We start from the raw sequence: 26885 nt of genomic DNA, 5'->3' as shown, positions 1-26885 counted from the left end.
CCAAGTATGCGCCTTTCCATTGCTTCATTTACTCAGTAATGACTACACTAGATAAACATTTATTTAGAGTTTTATACTTTGCCATTCTTTTTCATGCCTTATTTGATCCTCACAGTAATTATATGAGGCAGGAAGGACTCACGTTATTCTGTGTTACAAATGAGAAAGTTTGGGGGCACCTGGCTGGCTTAGCAGAGTGTGTGACTCTTGATCTCAGAGTTCGAGTTCAAGCCCCACGTTGATTGTACAGATTACTTAAAAATAAAAAATCTTGGGGGACCTGGATGACTCAGTCAGTTGAGCTTCCGACTCCTGATTTCAGCTCAGGCCATGATCCCAGCGTCGTGAGATCGAGCCCCACGTGAGGCTCTGCCCTGAGGGTGGAGAGTGCTTAAGATTCTCTCTGTCTCCCTCTGCCCCTCTGCCGCGTTCGTGCTCTCTCCCTGTCTCTCTAAAAATGAGTGAAATTAAAAAAAAAAAAAAAAATCTTTACAGAAAGTTTAGACTCAGAGATATTAAGTGACTTGCCCAGCAAATAAGAGCCAAGATTTTAAGCAACTTTTTCATAGCTCTTTGCCTCTTAAGAACGTGAACTTGTTCTCATAGTTCTACAGCAGCTTAAAGTTTGAGTTCTTGTTAATTTCTAAGTCGTTACTTCCTCCACTTCTTTAGGAGTTAAAGAAGAGAGCATGTCAAGAAACATCCATGTACCCCTTCTATCAGTTAAATTGATCATATCCTCTATAAATCATCTCAGGGCACACACTGAGTCAAGAATTGTGCTAATTAACGACTAATGTTACAGTGGTAAGCAAGAGCGACCTAGACCCCGCCTTCATGGATTTATCCTTGGCTGGGAAAACTAGCCATTAATATATAATTTACATAAGTAAATTAGAAATTTTATAAATTATAAATTAAGTGATAAAAATAGAGGAACAGAGAGCTTTATACAAGCATAACCCAGAGGAAACTGATCTGATGAAGATGGTCAGGGAAGACTTCCCTGAGGAAGTGACATCTGAGCTGAGACCTTAAAGACGAGTAAGCATTAACTGGGTTCTAAGATAGAAGAACAATTCACGGAAAGCAAACCATGTTTGCAAAGACCTGAAATGAGCATGGGTCTGAACTGAAATGTTAGCACGGCTGGAGGTGGCATAAACTGGAGAGGTAGAGTCTGTATCCTGCAGTGCCTTGTAAGCCACGTCAGGGATTTTGGATTTTATTGTAAAAGCAAGGAGTTTAAGCAAGAGAGATTGCAAGACCAGATCTGCAGTTTTAAAAGTCCTGGAAATGGGACACCTGGGTGGCTCAGTCAGTTAAACATCCGACTCTGATTTCAGCTCAGGTCACTGATGGTGCAGAGCTTGCTTGGGATTCTCTCTTTCCCTGTCTCTCTGCCCCTCCCCTGCTCACACTTTCTCTCTCTCTCAAAAAAAAAAAAAAAAAAAAAAAAAGAAGTAAAAAAAATTAAATTAAAATGCTGGAAGAATCCTTCAAAAGAAATGTGTGGAGGAAAAAAGACCAGTGAGAAGGATGTAGCCTGTAGGTCAAAGGTGACTTTAGGTTTATTGAAGCAAAACTTCTTAGGTAAGTTTATCTTGAGCACATGTCAAGTAAATGAGGAAACCAGCATAGTGTCGCAGTTCAACATGAACAGAGAGTGAAGGCTTAATGCATGCGGCTTCCAGCTAGTTACAGACAGCTCTCACTTCACATGGTTATAAAAATGTCATCTTCACAGTGAAAGGATTAAATACGTTGGCGGGGGAGCAACAATTTGGAGGCATCTGCAGACTGGCATTATTAGTAAGAAATGACAAGTAATACATCTCACAAGTGAACAATAAATGAATTGATTTGTAGCTCTTTATTAGACGTACCACAAAACAAGATCTTGTCCTTGGAAGGCATAGGCTTCCAGGTGCCAGATAGGATCACTTACACAGGAAAACATTGGTCTCTCCAGCAGTTTTCAGAAAATTCTTAAATAGCAAACAAAAATTCCTTTTGCTAGTATGAGATTATTATAGCTTGGGTGAGGGTAATGTCAGTGTACAACAATTCAGGAGATTTGGGAGTTGGGAAAATAGTAACAACATATATTTTGTGAATATTCCCTTTGTTGGTCATAAACTGTTTTTCACCTTCCTGCAGAGAGACCTGGGCCTATGTAACTTGTTTCATGAGTTCACTCTTAATGTATAGCAAAATGATACTGTTAGTTCCTTGAGTTAATGATTAAAAATGCTAAATAAACTCCTCTCCCACTGTTAGATTTAGCCAACCTAGCACCTGGAAATTCTAATGCTCTTGCATAGAGAGATTGAGATTCAAAACAACAATTTTTTTATATCACATGAACCAAAATTTTTCCCATAGTACAAAAGAAAAATCATGTTTATTATAAAACAACCATGCTCATTTTAGGAAATTTAGAAAATATTGGTAAATCAAAAGAAAATCATGATAATCTCATCACCTAGATAGCTCTTAATATTGTGATGTATAGACTTAGAGTCTTTATACAGAGGATTTTTTTAAACAGTTGAGATCATGGTCTCTTTTTTGTAAACTGATTGTTTTTAGTCAATAAAATGTGAACTTTTTTCTTGTCACTAAATGTTCCTCTATTTTATATCACATTCAATAACTTTATCCCATTTTATTGTTGTGGAAATATAGTAATCTGTTGTACGGATGTACCATCATTTATTTAACCAGGCAGTAATTTTTTTGCTCTTTTGAACAGCAGTGTTGTAATAAACATCTTGTGATATGGTAGATCTTTGTACTTATTTCCATTGGTTTCCTTAGGATAAACTCCTAGAAATAGAATCGCTGATTAAAAGCATATGCAGAATGTTAAGGCTTACGTATGTGTTGTCAAATTGTTCTCCAAAAAGCTTGTAGCAATTATACATCCTTACCAGCACGGTACAAGAGTGGAGGTTCCCACCTTTGCCAATACTAGCTACTACCAATTTGTAAGTCTTTACCAAAAGAATGAGCTCATTTTGCTCTATTTAATTTTATTATCAATGTGGTTAATATTTTTACCTGTTCATTGGTAAATCTTTTGCATGTTTAATCCTTATGTATTTCAGAATGACAAAAAAGAATGAAAATAATACAGAAACCATTGTTTCCACCTTTCTAACGTCCATACTTTAGTATTTCGTTAATCCCACAAACATCATGTCAGCTCTCAGCCTTTGTCTGGAGGTCTGTCTGTCTGCTCTGATCTCAGCCCCTGCTCCTGAATTCTGGCTTACTTACATATTGAATTCTAGGATGATCGTTCTTTCACTTCAGCAGCTTGAAGATACTATTTTCCTGTAATCTGACCTCTCTTGTCGGTCTTGAGACATCTGCTGATAGTTCTTTTTGGGGAATCTGTCTTATCTTTTTGTTTCTGTGGAAGACCGTGTGTGTGTTTGTGATTTCGTGTGTTTGTTTCAGTTTCTCTGGATGTGTCTAGATATGGATTTGGCTTGGTTTTTTTTTTTTTTCCTGCTTTGGACTCACTATGCTTATTAAATCTATGGATTCATATCTTTACTCAATTCTGGAAAATTCTCAGCTATTGTCTCAGAATATTGCCTCTCCCCAAGTCTCCAGTTCCCTGTGGCGCCTCTCTGGACATCCCTTTGGCCCTGTTCTCTCTTCCACGGTGCTTGATTCTTCCCCTAAATAGTTGCAGCTCTTGCCACTCTTTTAAATCCCTATTTGTTCTGGTAGTCAGGATTTTCCTCTTTTCTCAAGATTTCCCTATGCATTACAAATATTTTTTGTTGTATTTTATCCAATATATCTGTCTTTATATGAGAACTTTTTCGCACCACTTTACTCTTATGTTACCATTTTTACTCTGACGGGCTTGCCAGCTAGTTGTGGTGTTGGGGGTGGTGGTGTTTTAACATACGCCAGGAGTTTTTCAAATTTTATTTCTAAGTCATATTTGGGTATTATCATTTAAAAGAGCAGAAGAAGTCAGTGATTAACATTTTGGTCAGCTCAATACTATAGATAAAATGAAGCCAGCTTTTCTTATAAAATTGATGAGTTTTATTGTTTTTCTAGAGTTTTGACTGTTGGTAATTTTGCTTAGGATCTTTAGATTTTAGAGGTCCTGAAATATCCTGAGCCTCATTTAATATTCTTGGATGTACGATCCCCAGAATGCTCCCACGGATGTTAGTGCCACTAAAATGAGAAAATAGGGCATAGCAGTTAAGAGTCAGATCTGTGGAATCAGACTCCTTGAAGGTTCCAAACTTGTCTCCTACCACTTATTAACAACGTGACTTTGGGCAGGTTACCTCTCTGTCTCTCAGTCTCCCCCTCTGTAGAGTGACAGCCTCATAGAGTTGTAGTGATGACAAAATGAGGTGCTGCATGTCTTAAGTGGCATATAGAAAGCTCTCAAAAGTAGTAGATATTATTAGTGTAAACATTTTTATTGATTTACAATCATTTTCTTATTTGATCCCTACCCTCCCTGTCTATAAATAGCCAGAGTCTAAATTATGTCACTTAGAACTTGGGTCAGAAATTTGACTTGGTGCTATGAGATACATTATGAAAATTTTTGTTTTCTTGCATTGTGAAAGTAAAAATTTCATCTTTTTATTAAAAATACACATGCTGGGGCACTTGGGTGGCTCAGTCGGTTAAACGTCCGACTTTTGGTTTCAGCTCAGGTCATGATCTCACGGTTCGTGAGTTCGAGCCCCGCGTCAGGACAGTGCGGAGCCTGCTCCGAATTCTCTCTCTCCCCCTCTCTCTGCCCCTCCCATGCACACGCGCTCTGTCTCAAATAAGTAGACTTGAAAAAAATAAGAATAAAAACGTACATGCCTCTCAGCTATAGTAGTTTTAATCTGTTACCTATGCCTGATAGATGAAAGCACTTGGACTCAGAACAAGCAGATACTGTCACCTCTGCCTAAAGATCCTAACACTACTAGCTAGATTTAATCCCAGAATGTTGTGACTCCATCTTCCTATAAGATCATATAATATGTCAGCCATATCGCCAAGTTTTTCAATATACTTTTTGACCAGTTCCAGTATTTTCTTTCATCACACTGCTTCATCACCACACAGTCCAGTGTGATGAAAGAAAAGATTAACACAGAATTAAATCATGTGAAAAGTTTAATTGGAGAAGGGACTCTGATGTATGTATACATAAATACCATGCTTTACAACGATAAGGAAGAACTAGAGAAAACTATTCACATATTTCCCTGTTACAGCATTAGATCCACTGAGCTCCCAGGAGCATCTGTGGCCAGTTCAAATTAACCCAATCAGTCAATCAATCAACCAATCAATCATTTCTTATTGGCCTGCTATGTGCTAAGTAGTATTCTAGGCCCTGGGAATACATTAGTGAACAAACCAGACAAAATGCAAGGAGCTTTCATTCTAGTAAGGGAGACAGATACATAAGAAAAATAAATCTATGGAGGCAATAAGGGAATATTGGGGGTTGCAGTTCTAGATAGGATGGCTGGGAAAGATTTTACTGAGAAGATGACATTTGTTTAAAGGACTGAGGGAAATGAAGTGAGCCAAACACTCATCCAGGGGAAGAACATTCTGGAAAAGATACATCAGGCCTTGATTATTAGGGAAAAATCACTGGGTATGGAGCAGAGTGAGGAGTCAGAAAAAGTAGTAGGAGATGATGTCCCAGAAGTACCGGTGTGTGTGTGTGTGTGTGTGTGTGTGTGTGTGTGTGTGTACACGCACAGAGGGCCTAATCATACAGGGTCTAATAGGCCCTTGTAAAAACTAGGTTTTACGCTGAATAAGATCAGCAGACATTTAAGGTTTGAGCAGAAGAGTGATGTGATCTGACTTAATTGATTTAACAGGATCACTGTGACTGCTGTGCTGAGAATAGACTGAGGGAATGGTAGTAAAGGCAGGAGCAAGGAGACCAGCAGGATATTGTCATAATCCGGACAAGCAATAATAGTGGCTAGCACCAGTGTGGTGGTGTTGAGGTGGTAAGAAGTGGTCAGATTCTAGACAGATTTGCAAAGCAGAATGGAATTGCTGATAAATTGTGCCATATGAGAGAGGGAAAAGTATTAAGAATAACTCCATCGGGTTGGCCTGAACAACTCGAAGGATGGAACTTCCCTTTGCCGATTTGAGGAAGACTGAGAGGAGCAGGTTGGGAAGCAATATCAAGAGTTCTGTTCTGAACCTGTTAAATTGGAGGTGTCTGATAAACATCCAAATGGAGATACTGAAGAGGCAAGTGGACATACGAGTCTAGATCTCAGGCACGAGTCCTAGGCTGGAGGTAGGACTTTGGGAGTGGTGGACACATAGATGGCAGTCAGAGCCCTGAGACCAAGAGTGTAGATGCAAAGGGAGGAGGTCCAAGGACTTAATTCCTGACACACTAATGTTTCATGTATTCAGAAGATGAGGAGGAACAAACAAACGAAACTAAAAAGGAGCAGCCAGTGAAGTAGAAGCAAGCCAGGAGAGGGTGGGGTCCTGGAAGCCAGGTGAGAGCGTTTTAAGGAGGAGGCAAGAATCAACTGCATGGGATACAGCTAATTGGTCAAGTAAAATGAGAACTAAGGATTTGCCATGGGATTTAGCAACGTGGCGGTCTTTACTGATCTTAACATTAATACAAAGACTTTGGGTGGCGTGCATGAGGTAAACGTTTGATTTGCAGTAGGTTTCAAGAGAGAACAAGAGATTAGTGAGAGCAAAAATGGACATGTCAAAGGAGTTTTTTTGTGAAGCGAAAGATGGAGGGGGACATGGTGACAAGAGAGCATTCTTGTAGCTTGAAAGAAATATGCTGACAGGAAAAAGGAGAAATTGTGATGGCGCAGAGGAGAGAGCACGGCAGGAACATGTCCCTGAGTCGGCGCGGTGGCATCCACACTGTGGATGGGTGCCCTCCCGCTGAACGTGAGCACTTGTGACAGGATGATCTGTTATAGTAAATATTCCAGAATGAACAGTAGCTTCCTCCAAAAGTTGCTTTCCAAAAGGAAATGTGTAATTTAGCTGTCATCGCTCAGACTAGGAAGGTCCCTAATCAGTCTAACTCTCCCTATGTTAGTAGGCATTATTTGAGGTGAGTAAAATACAAAGAAAGTTTTTTGTTTTTTTTTTTTTTTAGACAGAAGGGCCTCCATTAGCCAGAAATAAGAACAGAAATATTTCTTTCAGCTCCAGGTCTCATTCACTCTGTCTCTTTACCACTCCAGAAGGACATTAAGTTTTCTCTTAGGTTAGCTAAGAATATGATGAGCTATTTTTAGCAATGCATTCTCAAAGTGTATGTGATGTGGGATGAACGACAAGAAATTAGACCAACTCTTGCATATCCTTTACACATAGTAGCCTTGGAAATTGCCTCTACTGTAGGTACAATTGCACTAAGGACAAATCCTGTAGTGAAACCACCTAGCTTATGATTGAATCTCCTTTACAAGTTAAGGTCTGTTAAGGTACGAGATAGCTCCTGAGGGTCTACCTATTGTTGATAAGTTCTTTCTCATAGTAAGCCTAAAAGGGTTTTCTTTCATATAATTAATTATAATTTACTTCTCCAGCTTTGGGGTTTTATCTAACAATTTGAATTCTTCCTGCATGCCTTTGAGGCAGCTGTCGTGTTGCACCTGAGTCTTTCTCTCCCCTTTAAATGGTATTCTCTCCTCTTGTCTGATAGTGTTTTTAAGTCCCCTCAACATCTTTTCACTTTACCTCTTTTTTCAGTGTCCCTCTTTAAATACTGTGCACAGAACTGACCATATAATATTTCGTGTATTTAATTAGTACAGACATGCAACCCTTCGTTTTTTAGATATTACACTTGGACTAATGCAGTTTATAATTACATTTGTTTTATTTTTAGCTACATCATTCTCACAGGACTCACAAAAACTTAGGAAACCCCCAAGACCAAAGTTTCAACCTGTCCCTCTGTTGTTATTTTGGGGACCCAAATATAGGACCTTATTCTTTTATTGCTTCATTTTGTTAAGTTTGGCTCTTCATTCCAAGCTACCCATACATTTTTGAGTTCGTTTTTCCAACGTAGTTCTGTTCTCAACTTCTTGTTACCTCTGAAATTCATCCGGGTCATTGCTGCAAACGATGAACTGGACAGAGCCAAAGACAGCCTTTTAGCACTCAGTAAAAAATCCATGTGCGAGATGCTTAGCACATTCTATTCGCACCATCCTTGTCACTGAGAAATTAAAATTATTAGACTGATTTTTTAATGTAATGTTTTTTTTAAATTTTTTTTAATGTTTATTTATTTTTGAGACAGAGAGAGACAGAGCATGAACGGGGGAAGGGCAGAGAGAGAGGGAGACACAGAATCGGAAGCAGGCTCCAGGCTCTGAGCCATCAGCCCAGAGCCCGACGTGGGGCTCGAACTCACAGACCGCGAGATCATGACCTGAGCTGAAGTCGGATGCTTAACCGACTGAGCCACCCAGGCGCCCCTAATGTCATTTAATTTATATAATACATATTAATTTACCATACATGCATAACACACCTTCAGGAACAGAGGAAAATGTGTAAGAAAATAGAATAGGCTCCAAAAGCCAGAAGAAAAAAACACGGAGGCAGATCTGCAGGCTACGAGATCCCTCAGTTGCCATAGTTGAAGTTCTGAGTTGGGCTTTGTGCTTTTTGATGGCTAAAGCAAAATGGAAAACATGATATTAGTCCTCACCAGCCAAAAGGGAGATGGTTCCTGCTCTTAAGGAGGAGCAAAGCTTTTGCTAAATCTGATGAGGGCACTGTGGGGGCTCATCGTCTGTGCACTGAGATAACAGATGAAGTCCCAAGCATATATTCTACTCTAAGGCCACAATTGATTGCATTAGGACAGTGCTTCCTAAATTTTGTTACTGGGGAGGAGAAAAGATTTAACCTTAAAGGTTGAGAAAACTTATAAAAAGGAAAGCTGTGCAACTTTGTTTGGACAAAATTCATGAGCAATATGAAATCTTTTGTGGGGACACACCTCTTAGCTTTCCCAGAACATGGTTCTCCCTCAACACCAGTTCGAGAAGTGTCGCATTAGGCTGTTGCGTACAGCATCCTTCATGAGAGGAACACCAGTTCCTTGGGAGGTTGTGTTTCTTACACATCCATACAAAATGATTCTTTGATCAAATAAATATGGGAAACCCTGGATTAAATGTTTCTTGGGGTGCCTGGGTGGCTCAGTCGGTTAAGCGTCCGACTTTGGCTCAGGTCATGATCTCGTGGTTTGTGAGTTCGAGCCCCGCATCGGGCTCTGTGCTGACAGCTCAGAGGCTGGAGCCTGCTTCAAATTCTGTGTCTCCCTCTCTCTCTGCCCTTCCCATGCTCATACTCTGTCTCTCTCTCTCTCAATAATGTTAAAAAATTTTTTAATAAGTTTCTTTACTGGTGGACTTCTTTTCAATAGGCTAATTTACATTGTGAAACTCCCAGAGGGAGCTTTCTAAAATTATTTGACCTTGGAGCCCTTTCTGGTGGCATATGTGTTCACGGATCATGAATTAGGGAACAGAGGAAATGGATGTTTTGTAAACCCTTCAAAAAACTCTCCTCAAAGAGAAAGAATGTGGCAGCCACCGTGTCATAGATCTGTCAGCCCTGGCCAAGGGCACCTGTCAGGCAAAGCTGTTCTTTCTTCTTGTGCTCTCAAACTCCAGGGCAATGGAGTCTTCTCATTTCCTCCTAACAGGAACCAGAGTACAAGTGCCCACCTTCACTTCCTCTGCCTCTTTCGAGATGAAACTCTGATCAGGGCAAGTCAGGTATTTGTGGTTGTATGGCTTTTTCACCAAGTTAGATTTCTGGTTAGACACTCCGGTCACTGAATTTCTCACTAGATTGGGGTTTACAATCCACTTTCTCCGCCTGACCTCCAACCCACATACAGTATCATTACATACTGTTAAGTCTCATATGTTTGTTTGTTTGTTTGTTTTTAAGAGTAGTCTTTAAAAATTGTAAACAAGCAAAAAAATCTTGGACAGTTAGTTCTAACTTGATTGGTTTTAGTTTACCTTGGGAATCCCCAAACCTTAAAACGCAACTAATACTGTAATAACATTGTATGATGACAGATGGTAAGTACACTTACCATGGTGAGTATGGCATAATGTATGGAATTGTTGAATCACTGTGTCAAACTAATTAACATTGGGTGTCAACTATACTTCAGTTAAAAAAAAAAGAGCAAGTATTACATGACTGATTTTTAAAATAAACTTAAGCAATAATACATTTTAAAAATATTGTAATGAAGGGGCGCCTGGGTGGCTCAGTCGGTTCAGCATCTGACTTTGGCTCAGGTCATGATCTCACAGTTTGTGAGTTTGAGCCCCGCATTAGGCTCTGTACTGACAGCTCAAAGCTCTGTCTCTCTCTCAAAAAATAAATAAACATAAAAAATAAAATAAAAATACTGTAATGAATATTAAACTTCATTTATTTATAATATTCTAAAGTCGCATTCAGTATTTTCTTTGGATATATACATTTTATAATTGTAAATCCATACATCTAAGAGTTTACATTCTTCTCTCCCCCTTAAATCCTTATACACATTTGCTTATGTTGTCATAGACAACAACACACTTGTAATCCTTAATATCTATAATACCTTAATATCTAATATAAATCCTTAATATCTAAAATATCTTAGTAAAATACTGGAATATCGTCAAATTCTACTCTGACAGTTTTGAAGCCACTTTTATTTGGCAGTTGAGTTTTTTCAAATCTCTTGCAACTTGAAAAGGGATCTTGATACCATCATATAAACTACCTTTTGTCTGACTTATTTCCTTGGTCTGTGTTCTCATGGACGGGCATGTAATACACATTGATATATAATAATGCCTACTATCAGGCATTGCATTAATATGATTAGTTTTGTAGCTTTTGTGCGACAGTAATTTTTTCACCTTGTTGTTCCCTAAATTCCAGGTGCAGGAGCTGCACGAAGAGGAGGCGCAGTGGGTGAACTATGACGAGGATGAGCTGTGCGTGAAGATGCAGCTCGCCGAGGGGATCTTCGAGACCTTGATCAGAGATACTATCGATGTTCTGAATCAGATCAGTGAAAAACAGGGGAGAATGCTACTTGTGTGACATCTTGCAAATAAATCGAACACTGAGTGTAATATGAGTCCTGGGCCTTTCTGCCTCCTGATACACACCCCATCTCCATCATAGCAAGAGTGCTCCTGGACTTGGTACCTTTCCTTAAAGACTACTGGTTTGGAGTTCATGGGACCATGCGGTATATCTGGTATGACAGCCTTTGCCTTTAGAGACCGTCCACTGGATCCATTGGTTGTTTTCGGTGGGCAGGGCCGCACTCCTGATGTTGACACACGGTATAATCCTACACCTCTTGTTAGCGCCCCTACCAGGTCCCAGATGTGGGCTGAAAACACCAGACTCACCTCTTAGCTTAGACGAGGCTGTCTCTTCGTTGAATCTGAAGTCAGGCGGGGTGAGGTGTGTAGCTAACGTGCGTCCTACCATTTTGGAGACGTAATCCTGGTCTATACCATGAAAGTCATAAATGGACACGATAGTCTCTCAACAGTATTAAACCCTTAACCACTTCTAAATAGGCAAGTTTAATCATGTGTGCCTATTTCACACTTTGGAATTCCTTTTGCTTCTTTTTGAAGACCGTTTTCTTCCATTCTTGCAGTTGAGCAGCACCGAGTGGACCTGTCGAGTTAACAAATCAGTGGTAGCCTTGCTTTCTGAGCACCATCTACAGAATTTTAAACCTTTGCATTATTTTTAGTTTTCTCTGTGTGGGCATGAAAATGAGGAATGCCCCCACTGAAGACCGGGCTCAAAGGACGGATGTGGGGCCGGCTCTTCAACCCCTTCTTCTGTCCCTGCACTTTGCTTACTCCTTCTAAACCTCTGCCAGCTGCTCCCAGAATCCCAGATCCTCAGGACCATCTCAGGCATCCAGGCATGGCAAAAGTGGAAATGATTCATTTTGGCCTTCAAACGTTCAACTCCCCCCCACCCCCCATCTCTCCCCCAAGAAGTCAGAGACGCTGTTACTTGAATGATTTAGGAAATGAGTGTGTGCACCAAAGACAAAAAGATATTGTCTGTTGTTCGTGTGCTTGTGTTGCGCTATGGAACATTTTTTTTTTTTTAATTTATTTTCAGATAAATTATTAAGTTGGAAACGTGTGTCCCTATTCAGAAGTGAAAGATTCTTCTTGTAATAGTTAAGCTTCCGTCTTGAAGCTTCTGTGGTTCATAGTCTTTGCACAGGAAATCTACGGTTTAAACAGACCCGTACACATATCGAAGAAGGCAGTTTGATTCGGTGAAAAGAAGATGAGCTTTTCCGAGATCACCTGCAGTAGCAGGAATGGAATAAGGTGATTTAAAGACACTGCACAATTCAGTTCTGCCTCTCCTGCAGCATTGCTTCTCACAACTCTTACCTGTACCTGAAAAGAAATACATAGACTCCAGCTGCTACGTTAGAGCACACATGATGCTCTCCGGGACCTCAATACACTGCCTTCTCGACTGGTTTCTCTTAATCGGTCCCATCCTTCTTCAAGTAATCTAGAAGAATGTGGATAATCTTAGGCGTGAATGTAAATGCCTTAATATTGGAAGGTCCTGACTAGAAGCATGATATAAGACATCCACTGGATTCCTATTTACAAATATCCTGGAATGTTAGAGCTTCACAATATGTTAGAAAAACCCCAAAGATGGTATAATCTTTAAGTGTGCACGTTCGTTCATTTCTGCATCTTCCCTGTCAACTTGCCTTTGCGTCTCAAGTGTTTCACTATGCACACTTCCATTCCTCCTTGGTTTCATCTTGTCATCATGAGACACTTACTGAAATGATCATTGGAATATTTGCATTTTGCACAATGACTGGTCTGATAGCTCTTGACAAATAAGGAAAGCACTGAAATGTGGTGACTGGGTCTCGGGAAATGCGCAGTTTGATGCATCGCCAGCATTTCTTCTGGGCTTTTGATGTTGAGCTCTAGTCTTGTAGCCATAACGAGCAGATTGACTAAGAGAAGCTAGGGTTTCTTGGGGTTATTAACCAGTAGTGTGGAGATATTGTTCTCACGCGGCCAAGGAAAAGCAAAGGCCTTTGTTTTTAGTCTGTGTTACTTGGAAGACAGAAAAACATCTTGTCTACACCCTTTGGCTGTTTGTAGGATTACATTGTCCTTATGATACTGAAACTTTACAGCTGCTATAAATTTTTTATAAGTGAATATAAAAATAATATAATAGGAATATAGGTTGTTTTTCTACATTCTCATTATTTGGATCTAAATCAATTTTTAATAAGAAAGTTAATCTTTACTCTTTATGACATTATGATTCCAGAAAAGGAAAAGAGTAGATCAGAGTGCGGAGCCCGTAGAGTTCCGTGGTGAGGGCGCTGCTGGGGCTGCGCGGTCCTCAGAAATCCGGGCTCCACCGGGGAGGCAGCAGTCGGTCCATCTTGCCCCTGCTTAGAAATGGTTGTCCATAGTTTGGTAGCAGAAAACAGAGGAATCTATAATTAGCAGATTTCTTATTATTTTAACTATTGGATATAATGGAAAAGGTGTTTCTTGTTAGCATTAGGATTGATGACTGTGGATATGCAGCCACTCGTTCCATATTGGGATCTTTTTAATCAAGCTCTGCCTCTTCAAGAATCTAAATAGTCCCTCTTTCTAATCTTTGTTCCTTCTCCCCACGCTCCCATCCTCTTTCACTCTTTCTTTGTAATTCCTCTAAGAAAAAGATCTTTGCATCAGCAGTAATATCTTTTAGAATAGCACTATCAGAATTTAGTAGTAAACCAACATAGAGGCTTCAGATTTATTTCTGAGTCCAAAATAATTTGTGCTATCCAGGGTACTTGACTCTGGGTTAAATAAGTACAGGGTATAGATTCCCTCTTCAGGTCTAAACAGGAATTTTTATTCTAGGGAAAAGTGGGAAGAGCTCAAAAGTAGTTAATAAGGAAGGCAATTTGTTTTTCTTTTACCCGAAAGAAAAGAAAATTCCTTCTGTGACTACAGGTCTCTGAGAAATTATCTTTCAGAAGAGATTTCATTGCTCATAAGAGTGTTGTGGCCTATTGATAAAAACAATTTTGTTCACTTTCTTGTCTTGAAAAAAAGTGGCCTTAGCTTTTTGCAATACTTGAATAAAGTGTGTACTCGCACAGCGTTAGAGACTCATAACTTTTCTGCAAGAAGTTCAAACTTACATCTTCTTTTACTACCTTAAGAATACTAGTGAATAAAAACATTAATTCAAAGAGCAAATGATAGAAACTACAATGATGTTTAATGCAAATTGTAGGAACTTACATGTTTACAAATCATCTTAAACTGGTTGTGCAGCAATTCAATAAAATATCTTTGTATTATAAAAATGTGAAGAAAACAATGTAAACTGATGTAAAGGAGGTACTGTCATTTTAATTAACCTGTATGTTTAATAGCTTTTCCTTCCGGACTTTGCAAAGCCTTCTCGGGAAACACGTTGCAAAGCGTTCTCTGGGAGGCCTGGCCTCCGTGTGTGTACTGTACTGTGCAGACATGAAAAAACAAACCCGTTTACTGTGTATGTGTAAATAGCCTGGTCACCAGGCCATTTTCAGCCAATAGTCACATCCGGTGCAGCTCGCACACGACACTTGGGGTGTGGTTTGTAAGTATGACCTGTAAAATAACTGGGATGGATTCCCATGTATACCTGTGTAAATAGATTTGTTAACTGAAATGTACTTTAAGAAAAGAGAAAATCTGTAAATAAACTGATTTATAAATTAATACCGTGTCAGGTGTTTGCGTCCTCACCTTTGGAGACAAGTGTAGAAAGCCACAGTCCCCGTGAAGTTCACTGACTAATGGTTGCCCGCGGGACAGCCGACTAGGCTGAGCTGTGTGGAGGACCTGTTTGCCATGCTCACAGACGCACACGTCTGAGCAGCCTGGGCTCTGACGTTCGTCACTCGTTTGTCCAGTCGTTGGGCACAGCTTCGTGTCCTGAGCACTGGGCAGAGGGCTGGAGAGGTAGCGGAGACAACGGACGTGGTCCCTGATCTCATGGAGCTTAAAGTCTACTGAAGGCGTCATCAAAAAAGAACTTCCAAAACAATGTCTAACAGATTGCAGGAGGTGCTGAAATGAAGCACTCACGGGGGTTTGAGAATCTATTGACAAAAGGACCAGCAAGGGTGGGGATGGGCCAGAGAAGAGCTCTCTGACAAATGATAACTGAGCTCTATATTGATGGGTTTCTTCCCTGTAATTCATGGGAAAACTCTTCTCTCCCAGGTGACTTGAGTTCTGACCATCCTTGCAAAATAACACACGGAAAAGTCACACACAATTAAGTGGGCCATAAAAAAGCAACCATCCAATGACTAGGTGTGGAGGCTCTAATTTATTTCTAGAAATACAAGCTTGGAGAAGAATGGAGCTAGCGATCTAGAAGAATAAAAGAATTTCAAAGGTTGCAACGTATGGCCCTCAGGATCATGAATCCTCTCTGGTCCAACAGACTGGAAGTAACCACCATCATCACGCCTGAATTCCTCTAGTAGCTTCCTGATGGCCAACCCTGCTGTACCTTTAGTCCCTACACAACCGTGAACCTTAATGGAATTCTCGGAAGAGGACTAACCCCAAATTGTTGCAGGTTCTAAAATATTTCTTGTGATTCCCAGAACAGACGTGTGCGTGAACGCCCATGATGTGCCAGATACTGTGTTTGGTGCTCAGGGCACAATAGGAATGACAGGTTGAATCTTGGGCGGGGGGGGGGGGGGAACCCAAATATCCATATCCTTGAATCAAAATACGTGAAAGTAGTAGGTAGATAGATGGCGGAGCTAAGAATGGTGACACCCAAAGTGATGTGATCTACAGGGGCGAGTGCTGGAGAACCAGCCAGTGCCCTACGAAAAAGCTCAGGAATGGGAGATAGTGACTGCCACAGGCAAAGGTGGGAAGCAGGGGGATTGTCCCTCCCTTCACTGGGAGGCCAGGCTATGTGGCCAAGGTTAGAAGGCAGGTAAGTGGCACCCAGGGAAGAGACCAATGCTGTGGTACGAGGTTGCTGAGAACAGACAACAGCTCTCAGGCTCACGAAGTACAGCGTTTCCATATGGAGAGGAAAGACTGCACAAGACCCAGCCTCTTGCAGTGCCTGGGTCTCCCGTGGCCAGCAGGTCCACTCCGAAGCCAAAGGGGGACACGGGACTGCACGCACACCGTGTTGTGCTGCCGAGGAAGGACCAGAGCCCTCCCTGTGGGGTCTGAAATACAGAAAGCTGGGGGTGTGCCTGCGGGCCACTGACACACGCCCTTCAGCAGAACAAAGGCGCACATGTTGAGTCTGAACGGGGGGGGGGGGGGGGGGGGGGGGGGGAAGTGCCTTCCCACACAAGGCGATAAGCTCAGCACAGGCTGTGAGGACTCTATCTCTTGGTTAAGGAAGTGTGCCAGGGCCAAGGCCCATTTTTATGAGACTGTGCAGGAGGCGAGAAGCTGTGGATGACTGCCTTTCCCGACAATCCACCCCACCTCCCCTGCTCAGCCACTGAACTAGCAGATAAAGCACACCAGATCCGGTAGGATGACTGTTTGCCACAAATGGGTAGGCGGAGCTGGGTCCAGGAGCCCCTGAACAATGCATATGGCTACAGTTCACAGAGCCTTCCTGTCATTTTGAGACATTTACCAGAGTCACTGAAAGAACCAGACCCAGCACGATGATCAGGCCTCTCTGGAGGATGGTCCTCGGCCAGAAACCTCCAGTGCCTGGCCTAAGCCAACTGAAGAGGTCAAAAGATGAGTCTGATAACCATCCAACTGGAGCACGGGGCTTCCCCCTCCCCTGCATTGTTGATGTGTCCCAGCAAGAGATGTTGACAATGACACAACAGCTACCCTATTCTGCCAGCAGATAACTGGAGGCTAGTCAGGTGTCCGTCTCTAGTGATTCTTGTTGGTCTAGAGGAAAGTCCAAGTTGTTGTGTACCAGGCAGGACATTAAAATGGGAATGTGGGACAAAAGGAACTTTATTCTGGGATGACAAATTCAGCATTGTTCGAGTTCGCCTCCTCTCCCCACGGCTGTGCTGTCGTGTGTTGTCGTGCCAGGAACAGCGGAGGCCCCTGTCGGAGTGAAGAGAAGACAGGTGAAAGTTCCCACCTCGCTTCCACACCAAAAACCTCCTGGGGCCAGAGGCACTCTTGTCCCCTACTTCCTCGGGATCCACTGCCCATGGCTTGACCCAAATCTTTTGGCCCAATCATCCAACCTGGAGAGGGAAGTCACAGTCTGAATGAACTTGACGTATCTCATAATAATGTCACCCACTTGAGTTGGAGGTCCCAGCACAGCCAGGGGAACCCTACGGCTCCGATTCTCTTTCGCCCCTTCCCCCATCTCCCTGGGGTCCCTCAAGAGTGAGGCACCTGCAGGTAGTGTTGCTTCCACGTTTGGCCTGGGGGGTCCTACTGTGCTGCCGCTGTGATCCCGAGGACAAGTCACACCTAGGAAGTATGTCACAAGGGAGAAAGGAGAACGAATGGTTGGGTACACCGAGGTTGGGATTCTGTTGGTGCAGCCTAATTGGTCTGGCCTTCCACCCACTCCAAGTATGGCCCGCCATGGGTGGAGCCTCCTGTTAAATGTTCAACGACTTTTCTTAAGCGGAGGTACCTCTGGTAAGTTGGCTTTTTCTCTTTTTTTATGGTCTTTGTATAGTTATTGCCTAAGCCACCCACTACAGTGTTTCCTCCCCACCCCCAATCTGTCTGGGGGTGATAGGGAGCATGAAAGCTCCACCTTATGTCACAGGAACATGTCCATCACTTTGTTTTTTGGGCTGTGAATGTGGTGTCTTGATCAGATGGGAATTTTGTTGAATATCTGAACATACAGCAATGGTGTTTTTTTAAGCCACAATAGTGATCTCCGTGTCTCTATGGCCCACTGTGTCCACACGGTGACCATTGCTGGCATCCACACCTGGGGACGAGTGGCCCGAAGTGGTCGATTTGCCACATTTGTGTCGGGCCTAAGGCCACCTGATGTGATGTGTTCATTATATTGCGTGGTCTGCATTAGAAGGCAGGACTCACACAATAGTGACAACTGTGTTACCTTTGGCTTTCGGTTTTGGGGTGTGAGCCATTGAGATTCGGTCCATTTTTGTGTCGAGGTGGACTTTGATGTTCCATTCTGTAGTGGACCCAACAGGTGCCCACGGTGGTTTGCTGAGTGCATGTTAGGTCAGCTTGTGAGTTCCATTTGGGTTTGTTTTTTAATGGTTCTTTGTCATAGACATTAATATGAGTGGTGAATCAACTTTTTTTTTTTTTTTCCGGTCCACAAGCTGTTGTCACCATCCCTGTCCCTACACCGGGGGAGCTAGACGGTTTGTAATAGCCTGTGGGTCTATAAATAAGTAGCAGAGAGTTGCTCGTGGAAGGGCTTCAGCATCCTTATCGGATACACTTTGGCCCACTGGGCACAGTATTCTTGTCCAGCCTCAGTTAAAAGGTGGTCATCCTTGGGGAAGATGGCATGGCGACCCAAGTGACTCTGCCGGCTTTGGGCTTGGCAGCTGGACATCTCTGAGCTGTGGCCCCACTTCATAAAGGGAGGGGCAGGAGCAGCCGCTACAGCTGTTTAGCCTCCTATGGCCAAGCAGCTACTGGGGCCTAAGTGGGCTTGACCTTGGCTGTACTATTTTTATTTAAAGATAGAGCTTTGCTGAACCTGTCCTATTTTATTAGTGGCATCAGCGGGTACCCACATGAGGATGGGCAGCTGAGGTCTTATGGTCACACAAGCTATCAGGCTCTAGCAGTCAGGCACTCTCCTTTCAGTAAGGCCCAAAGGCAGAATGGAAGTTGCCATTTGAGTGGAGTATGTCTGGCACCTCCCTCAAGTAATTTATGCGTTCAGAACCCAAGGGACCAATGCACCTTGATAGCGGTCTCTTGTTATCACAGGCCCTAATCCACATGGCTAGGAGTCAATGAAACCTGTAGTTTCATAAGCCTGGTGGGCTCCATTGGCCCAGTGGCAGGGCCTCGCATGTTGCACGGCCTGTGGGACCCGCTGTTGTCAGAGGTCCCATCCAAAGGAGCCGCCACGTGGGTAACCTTGACAAAAAAGGACCAAAAGAATACCCAGATGTGATGTATATGTTTTAGTCGCCACGTGGGCCTGCCAGTTGTTGAGTCTCCTTTTTGTTGGTAGGAACTGTCTAGGACAGGAACTTTTGTTTAATCTCGTCCAGAATATTTTGTTGACTCCTGGCCCATGTGGGTCCCCGGAACTGCCGCTGTTGAGCGGGTCCTGGACCTTCCCGGGGTGGACGGCCCAACCTGCATGTGTCGTGGTATCCGTGACCTTAGGCGGGGCCTGGCCAACTTGTTTCCCAGGCCAGCAGTGAGGCTGTCCTCAGTAAAGTGGATGCCAAGCCCTCCTGGGAGTCACTGGGCTTGCTACAGACCTAGCCCTACCCACTCTGGCATATGGCGAGGGGGCAAAGTGAAAGTACACTATAGGCCGTTGCATGTAATGCAAGTCGGTCTTGGCCCTTATCCCACAAGGGACTGAAAAGAAGACACTGGCCAGATCAGTAACTGCACACCGGTCTCCCACGTGCACCGTCACCACCCAGGTGACTCGGTGTCTGGTTCTGAGAACCAAAGAGGGTCCACTGTTGGCCTCCAGACTCCTGAGGCCTTTTTTATGGGCCACACTGAGTTGTTAGATTGCACCAGAGCGGTGCCGGCACCAAGACTTGAATTAATAATGGTTTCTGGTTTTCACGCGGCATGTGGTACTGTGTTTACTGACTATTCCGCTGGGGTTCGGCTGACTCGGGCGGCGGGAGCGGCTGTCCTGCTGTCATGGCGGGAGCTCTGTGTTGTGAGGGGACATCCACCCTCAGGTGGCGGTGATGTTGTACGTCGAAAGTGGCCCAAACGTCAATGCCTGTAACAGCCAGGACTCGTGGGTTTCAATGCTCCTTTACCAAACAGACGTACTAACCTGGCTGCATGTGACTCCCTGGCTTTTGTCCACACCTGTGCTTCAGTTTCTGTATTTTATTTTCAGAGAAGGACCTCACTTGAACAGTTTCGTTTCAGCAACGCCATCGGTTTTTGTGTTGAGAGAAAACAGGTCTTACCTGAGGCCCACAAGTGACCCAGGCCTGGCACAGCTCCCTGAACGGGGGCCCCAGACATCCCGGGGATGTGGTCTGTGCCCCTGAAAGGCCGGGCAGTGGGCAGGTGGCACGGGAGCCAGGAGCCCCGGCATGGTTCTCCTGCCCCTCCTAGGGCTCCTTTCTTTTACTTCTACTCCAATCCATCAACTCGGCCAAGTTCACGGGGAGACTGTTAGACAACGTTTGCCTGCTGGCAGGCCAGCGTGTTCCTCACCCTCCTCGAGAGCTTCAGCATCCCCAGGGGAGCCAGCGTCACTCTGGGATGGGGTCCTGGGGGACACGTTCAGGACGTATCTTCAGCAACCCAACTCTGTCTCACCATCTGCCCACTGGCCAGGCTGTGCAGCCAAAGTTAAAAGGCAGATAAGTGGCATCCAGGGAAAAGATCGACACAGGATATGAGGTCACTGAGAACAGGCAACACGCACCCCAGGCTCCAGTGGTGCCTCATTTCCTGGTCCAGAGAGGAAAGAAAGTGCGCAAGATCCAGCCCCTTGCCATGCATGGGTCTCCCGTGGCAAGTCCCCCACGGCAAGCACATCCACCTTAGAGAAGAGGGGGAGACGGGACTGCACCCCGTGTTGTGCTGCAGAGGAAGGACCAGGGCCCTCCCCATGGGTCTGAAATACAGAAAGTTGGGGGTGTGCCCAGGGGCCACTGAGGCACGCCCTTCAGGAGAACGAAGGCGCACACGCTGAGTCTGAAGCGGGGAAATGCCTTCCCACACAAGGTGACAGGCCCGGCATAGGCCGCGAGGACTCCATCTCCTGGTGAAGGAGGTGTGCCAGGCCAAGGCCCATTCGTGTGTGACCGCGCAGGAAGCAAGAAGCTGTGCCTGACTGCCTTTCCCGACAGGGATGAAAGAGCGAACTTGATTGAATTCTGAAAGGAACGGCTAGACCCCCTGGGTACCCGTGCCTCTCTGGTGGATGTGGGTCACTGCCAGTCCCCTCACTAATGCCCTCAGGAGACCATTTACTCTCTGGAGAAACCCAACCAGAGAATTCCCGAATGTGAGGACTCCCGGCACAACCAAGCACAAAGATGAGGCAACAAACCGAAAACGAAAGTGAAGTTAAAGTCTGTGGATTGAAATGGAAGGATCTAGTCAGGCTTATCCAGGACTCCCTTCTCCAGCAAGAAGACTGGAGGACCCTCCTCTGGAAAAATGGATGGCTTTGGAGGAAAGACCTAGAGGTCCTGACATGTGGGGAGATTGCTCTAGAGGAAAAGTGGGTTTGCTACCTGATCTCTGTCCAGGAAACTGACCAGTCAAAAGTCTCACACACGCCCACTGAGCTATGCATCACATTAAAAAAAAATTTTTTTAATGTTTTTATTTATTTTTGAGACAGAGAGAGCCAGAGCACGAGCAGGGGAGGGGCAGAGAGAAAGGGAGACACAGAATCTGAAGCAGGCTCTGGGCTCTGAGCTGTTAGTACACAGCCCAATGCGGGGATCCAACTCACAGATTGTGAGATCATGACCTGAGCTGAAGTAGGACGCTCAACTGACTGAGCCACCCAGGCGCCCTTATTCATCATATTTTAGTGCATCGCCCAGAGGTGAACAAACAGCCAGCCACCGCCAGACGTTCGAGGAAAGCCAGCAGTATGAGCTAGATCAACCCAAAAAGAAGAAAACACAAAGGAATCCTGGTGAAACAAAGAACGGCACTGAAGAAAACATCACAAGCCCAAAAACCACAATTAAAATGAAAGCCCTCTCAGACAGCTGCTGTAACACAGCGTCTATGAAATGGGCACAGGACGTTCTGAAAGAGTAATGAATCAGAGAAACAAGATGAAGCTCTTGAAAATTAAATGGATAGCAGCCATCATATAAAACTCAGTAGGAAGTTGGGAGGCCAAGTGGAGGAAATCTCCTAAACAGTAAAACGAAAAGGTAGATAAAAACAGGAAACAGATGAAGTTAGAGAACCAACCCAGGAAATCCAACATTAATTGGAATCTAACAAAAACAGAGAAAACAGGAGGGAATGGGGACACGAAAAGAATTCAGAACTTACCTCTGTGAGTTTCCTGTTGCAACTCTGCTAAGTGCCCCGCGCAAGAAATACGCACCCCCCCCAAACCTGTCGCCGCCCCAGCAAGGCGTATCGGGGGATACATCAGGACACTGCGGGAAGAGGGTGAGGAATAAAAACGTCATCACTCTCCTGAACAGAAACATTGGAGACCATACAAAAATACAACAAAATTTTCAAAAATCACGAGAACCATTTTCATGCAAAAGTCTACACTCAGCCAAATCGTGACTCGAGTGTTAGGGTAGAATGTGGGTGTGTTTGGGGAGGCCCTAACTTCTCACGCATTCTTTCACTGGAGGCATAAACCCTGAAGGATGAAACCATGGGATCCAGAAACAGCGGCTCCACCAGGAAGACTGTGGAGGAAAATCCCCAGGATGACTTGGAAGGGCAGTCCCAGGATGACGGCCGCCTGGTACGCCTTAGGGGCCATCAGTCCAGATCAGGGCAGGGGGACAGACTCCAGAGGGAATGTCCCCAGGTGACAGGGAAGGGAAAGAGAGAGGAATAAATAATGTATGTTTTTAACAACGTGAAATTTTTCATTGAGAAGCTGTTGGAAGGTGAGGAAAGATTGAGTAATAGGTTCAAAGAGTGAGTAATGAAATATGAGGAAAAGCAAAGCATTGTGTGAGTAAGAAACAATCATAATACACTTCTTGGCTCAGCTATGAACAATATTTATAGTTACAATAATGTGAATACTGGGATATCACTAAATTGAAAGGGTGAGGAAAGGGAAGGGAGGTATCAGAGCGCTAAACCGACGTCTACCCATATAAGGACGTGGGATGGTTAATTTTATGTGTCAACTTAGCCAGGCCATGGTACCCAGATATTTGATCAAACATTGATCTAGATGTTTCTATGAAGGTATTTTTTGATATGAGATTAATATTTAAACGAGTAGGTTTTGAATAAAGCAGGTTACCTTTCATAGCTTTCATAGTGTGGTGGGCCTCATCCAATCAGGTGAAGGTCTTAAAGACTGAAGTCCCACAGGGAAGGGAATATTCTGCCTCCAGACTGCCTTTGGACTTGAGCTACAACGTGAACTCTTCCCTTGGTCTCCAACCTGCTCCATATATTTTGTACTTGCCACCTCCTACAGTCACAGGAGCCAATTCCTTCTATGTCTGTCTCTCTGCCCCTGCCCTTTCTCCCTTATTTTCTCTCTCCATACACAACCCATTAGTTCTGTTTCTCCAGAGAGCCTAAGGAATACGGGAAGTCAATAACTAAAGTATAAAACCAGTGATTTAAGATATAGCAGATTCTCTTCGATACAGAGGTGAAGACCAGAACAAAGATGCTGGAATGAAATGACTAACAACAGGTGCCTCTGGATGACGATGAGGAGAAGAATGGGGCTGAAGACTACTCATGTGTTCCACGAGTGTGTGTGTGTTTAATTAATAACCTTTTTGTTTTTACTACATACAAGTATCATCTTGATAATAAAAATTAATATTCCCTCCACCAAAAAATAAAGCAGCACCAAAAAAGGACAAATGCAGCTTCTCTTCATTGACTTCTCTGCTAAATGTAAAGAGGGCATATTTAGATGGGATTCTATCCCCCTTCCTCTTATAACTTTAAAACTATTCCAGTACTACTGTCTGTAGAAGCTAAATTTGGGTCACAGCTTTGCAATCTAAATATTTTTCTGTTCCAACTAAGAACTAGATTCAAAGTAATTGAAACGTGTTGCTGTCATGCACAATTTAAGTGATGCATTTAATGTAATAAAAAAATATTTTAGGGGAGCCTGGGTGGCTCAGTCAGTTGAGTGTCTGACTCTTGATTTTGGCTCAGGTCACCTTCCCAGGGTGGTGGGATCGAGCCCCGCATCGGGCTCTGTGCTGAGCATGGAGCCTGCTTGGGATTCTTTCTCTCTCTCTCTCTCTCTCTCTCTCTCTCCCCTCCCCTCCCTTCCTTTCCCTCCCTCCTTCTGCCCCTCCCCCGCCCACACTCTCTCTCTAAAATAAAAAACTTCTAACATTTTAGTAGTGCATACTAAAAAAGGTTAAACACGCACATTTGATGGTAGGTAGATGGTGTAGGGAAAGGAATCATCATGTCTTAGCACTAACTAGTGGCCTCAGCGTGTCAACTTGCATGGAACTGGAGGCCAAGGTTTCTCTTGGGTCTGTAACTCTATTACCTATTCAAATTTATTTTGTTGTCACGATACTGGCACCTTTTACAAGCAGATATCCAACTTTCTTGTGCTTTTGTTTCGAACAAGCACACCATTGAAAAATACATTTTATGTAACTAATCTTCCCACCTGAAGAATGCAGGTCAGGAAACTCAAAACCACTCTTTTAGCTCCAAACACATTCCAGGATTCTGAGTTCCCACAACACAGACAGGCATGCGTGATGACCCATTTTAAGTACGGCCAAAATATTCTTTTAAATAATAATCACCTAAATAACTTCCCTGACTGGTCTGTCAGTATGATTGCTACTATTTTGAGAAAACTCATTCAAACAATTAGATGAGCAAAATGGAGTTATAACTCCAAATTCCTACCACGAGTCTCAAGGTTGAGTTTCCTTGGAGAAAAGGGGCAGAAAAAGCATTTAGTCAAGAATTCCTTGGGAGCTGCAACATTGATTAATCCCTGCTTCTGGCCTTTGAGATCATTACCTTGTTAATTCTACTTTCTGAAAGTAGCACTGCCCAGAATATACATAACAAGGGTGTTTATCTTAAGAAGCTTTTGTGTGATTTTTATCACTCTGGAGGCCCGGAATAGAAGAGAGGAGAATCTGCTGGTTTCTGGGGAAGAAGTTGAACCATTTAAGAGTTTTGTTCTTCTGAGAGGAGCCAGTGAATGGAAACAAAATCATTTTGGTTTCTACATCCTTACTTATAAAAAGAGCTAAAAATCTCAATGTGGGAAATAACCAACGTGAAAAGTAAATTTTACTAAAAACTGTAGCAGCCAAGATGCACTTGACTGCAAGGAACAGAACACTTGACTGAAAGTAGGTCGACAATCGGGGCTTATCTTATACTTGTCACGTCACAAGGAATCCAGAAGCAGACCAGGTCAGGGTTGGTCAATGCCTCAGAGCTTTCGGTCAGCTCCCCTTGACCCTCTTGATCAGGATGGCCAGGTGGCTGGGGCAACTCCAAGTACCCTGTAAATTTTAACTATTTTAAAATTTAACATTTTAATATGTTGATTTTAAAAATACTTGAAAAATTATTTCCATAAGTCTTCAGCGAACTTTCCTTTATGTGTCGTTGGCAAGAATGCCCTCCTCGAGTTGTAAGAGAAACTCAGAAAGCAAGCATCTAGAATTTTCAGCTTCTGAAGGCAGGTCCCACAAATAAAGAAGGAGAGTGAGAATATGGCTGTTTATTTCACAACCAGCAGTGCCTGCGAATGTATTTATCCTGAGCTGCTGACTTCCCTGGAAAAAATTCTGAGAACAGGCGGCTGGGCTGTTCCATCATCATGCCAACGCCCTTCCGTGCGCTCTATTATGACCAGCAGTGCGTGAACACTCATCTTCTCCGTCCCTCCACCCTTGGGCACAACCACGTGCCCAGCAGCCTTCAAATGGAACTATGTCTCCAGCTTTCAAAACCCTAGAGGAGCCATCATTCTTGATCCCACGCATTAGCTAGAAGGTCTTCAAATGTCCCTTGCATGAATTAGGATGAGGAGACAAAACACACACGTGTGAATAAGTAAAGGGCACCAGTAGGCGATACCCATTCATTCATTCGTTCATTCACAAATATCTACTTTCAACCACGTTAGCAAATGATTCCTCTTGCCAGTTCCTGGGCCGCCGCAGGGCTCAGGGTGGCAGTTACGGGGCAGGTGTGAGTGGGGCGGACCCAGCCAGAGACCTCGCTGGGAGGCAGTCACACTTGGGGTAACTTACCACAACCAGGGCTCTGTTCCCCAGCCTGAGAGACTGAGCAACGGGGAGGTGTCAGGTCTCCCAGAGGTGTGCGGGCACTCTGGAGGTCAGAGTAAGTCTCATAAATTGGAAGAAAAAACTAGAAAACCTTCTGACTAACTTAGAGTGGAGGCATCATTTTCTCAAGACCCACATGCCCCTGTTTTCTATCTACAGCCACGTCCCCCCTTCCCCTTCCCTTTCCCCAGAGTTTGTTTCGTTAATGGAAAGCAAGTTTGGTGAACATGTTGAGGAGCCTAAGTCTTTCTTTTCCCCCAGATGCTTCACATACATTATTGTATTTCACTGTTCTAAAAAATCGGTGAAGTAAGCATTTTATTTCGCGATTGAGAAGCAGAGACTCAGACGTGGTATAATTCAGGTGAGTTGCGGACAAAACTCTTGTATCCTATTTCTGACCCAACCCTTCCTCTCTTGTTTCCCTGTTTCTTTTTTACCGAGGTATGATTGAAATACAACGTTCTATTAGTGTCAGGTGTATAACACGATGACTTGACATTTGTGTATGTTGGGAAGTGACCACCACAGGAAGTCTTGTCACCACACAAAGTTACAAAAACTGTGGGGTTTTTGTGTGTGTGTGTGATGAGAA

General features: G+C 43.6%; 1 protein-coding gene across 3 annotated transcripts in view; it reads left to right on the top strand.

Moving 5' to 3' along the window:
• Positions 1-14867, top strand: part of CEP350 (centrosomal protein 350) — a 158462-nt gene extending 143595 nt beyond the window's left edge. For all 3 annotated transcript variants that reach the window (XM_030303179.1, XM_030303180.1, XM_030303178.1), the window contains one exon: positions 10996-14867. In XM_030303179.1, coding sequence (XP_030159039.1) covers positions 10996-11160 — 165 coding nt within the window. In that variant the 3' untranslated portion in view covers positions 11161-14867. The remainder of the gene's footprint in view (positions 1-10995) is intronic.
• The last annotated feature ends 12018 nt before the right edge of the window (positions 14868-26885 follow it).

Source organism: Lynx canadensis, chromosome F1, assembly GCF_007474595.2.
Source record: "Lynx canadensis isolate LIC74 chromosome F1, mLynCan4.pri.v2, whole genome shotgun sequence".
In the NCBI taxonomy this organism is placed as follows: domain Eukaryota; kingdom Metazoa; phylum Chordata; class Mammalia; order Carnivora; family Felidae; genus Lynx; species Lynx canadensis.
The sequence above is the reverse complement of the archived record's forward strand: the minus strand, read 5'-3'. Positions and strand labels throughout refer to the sequence as shown.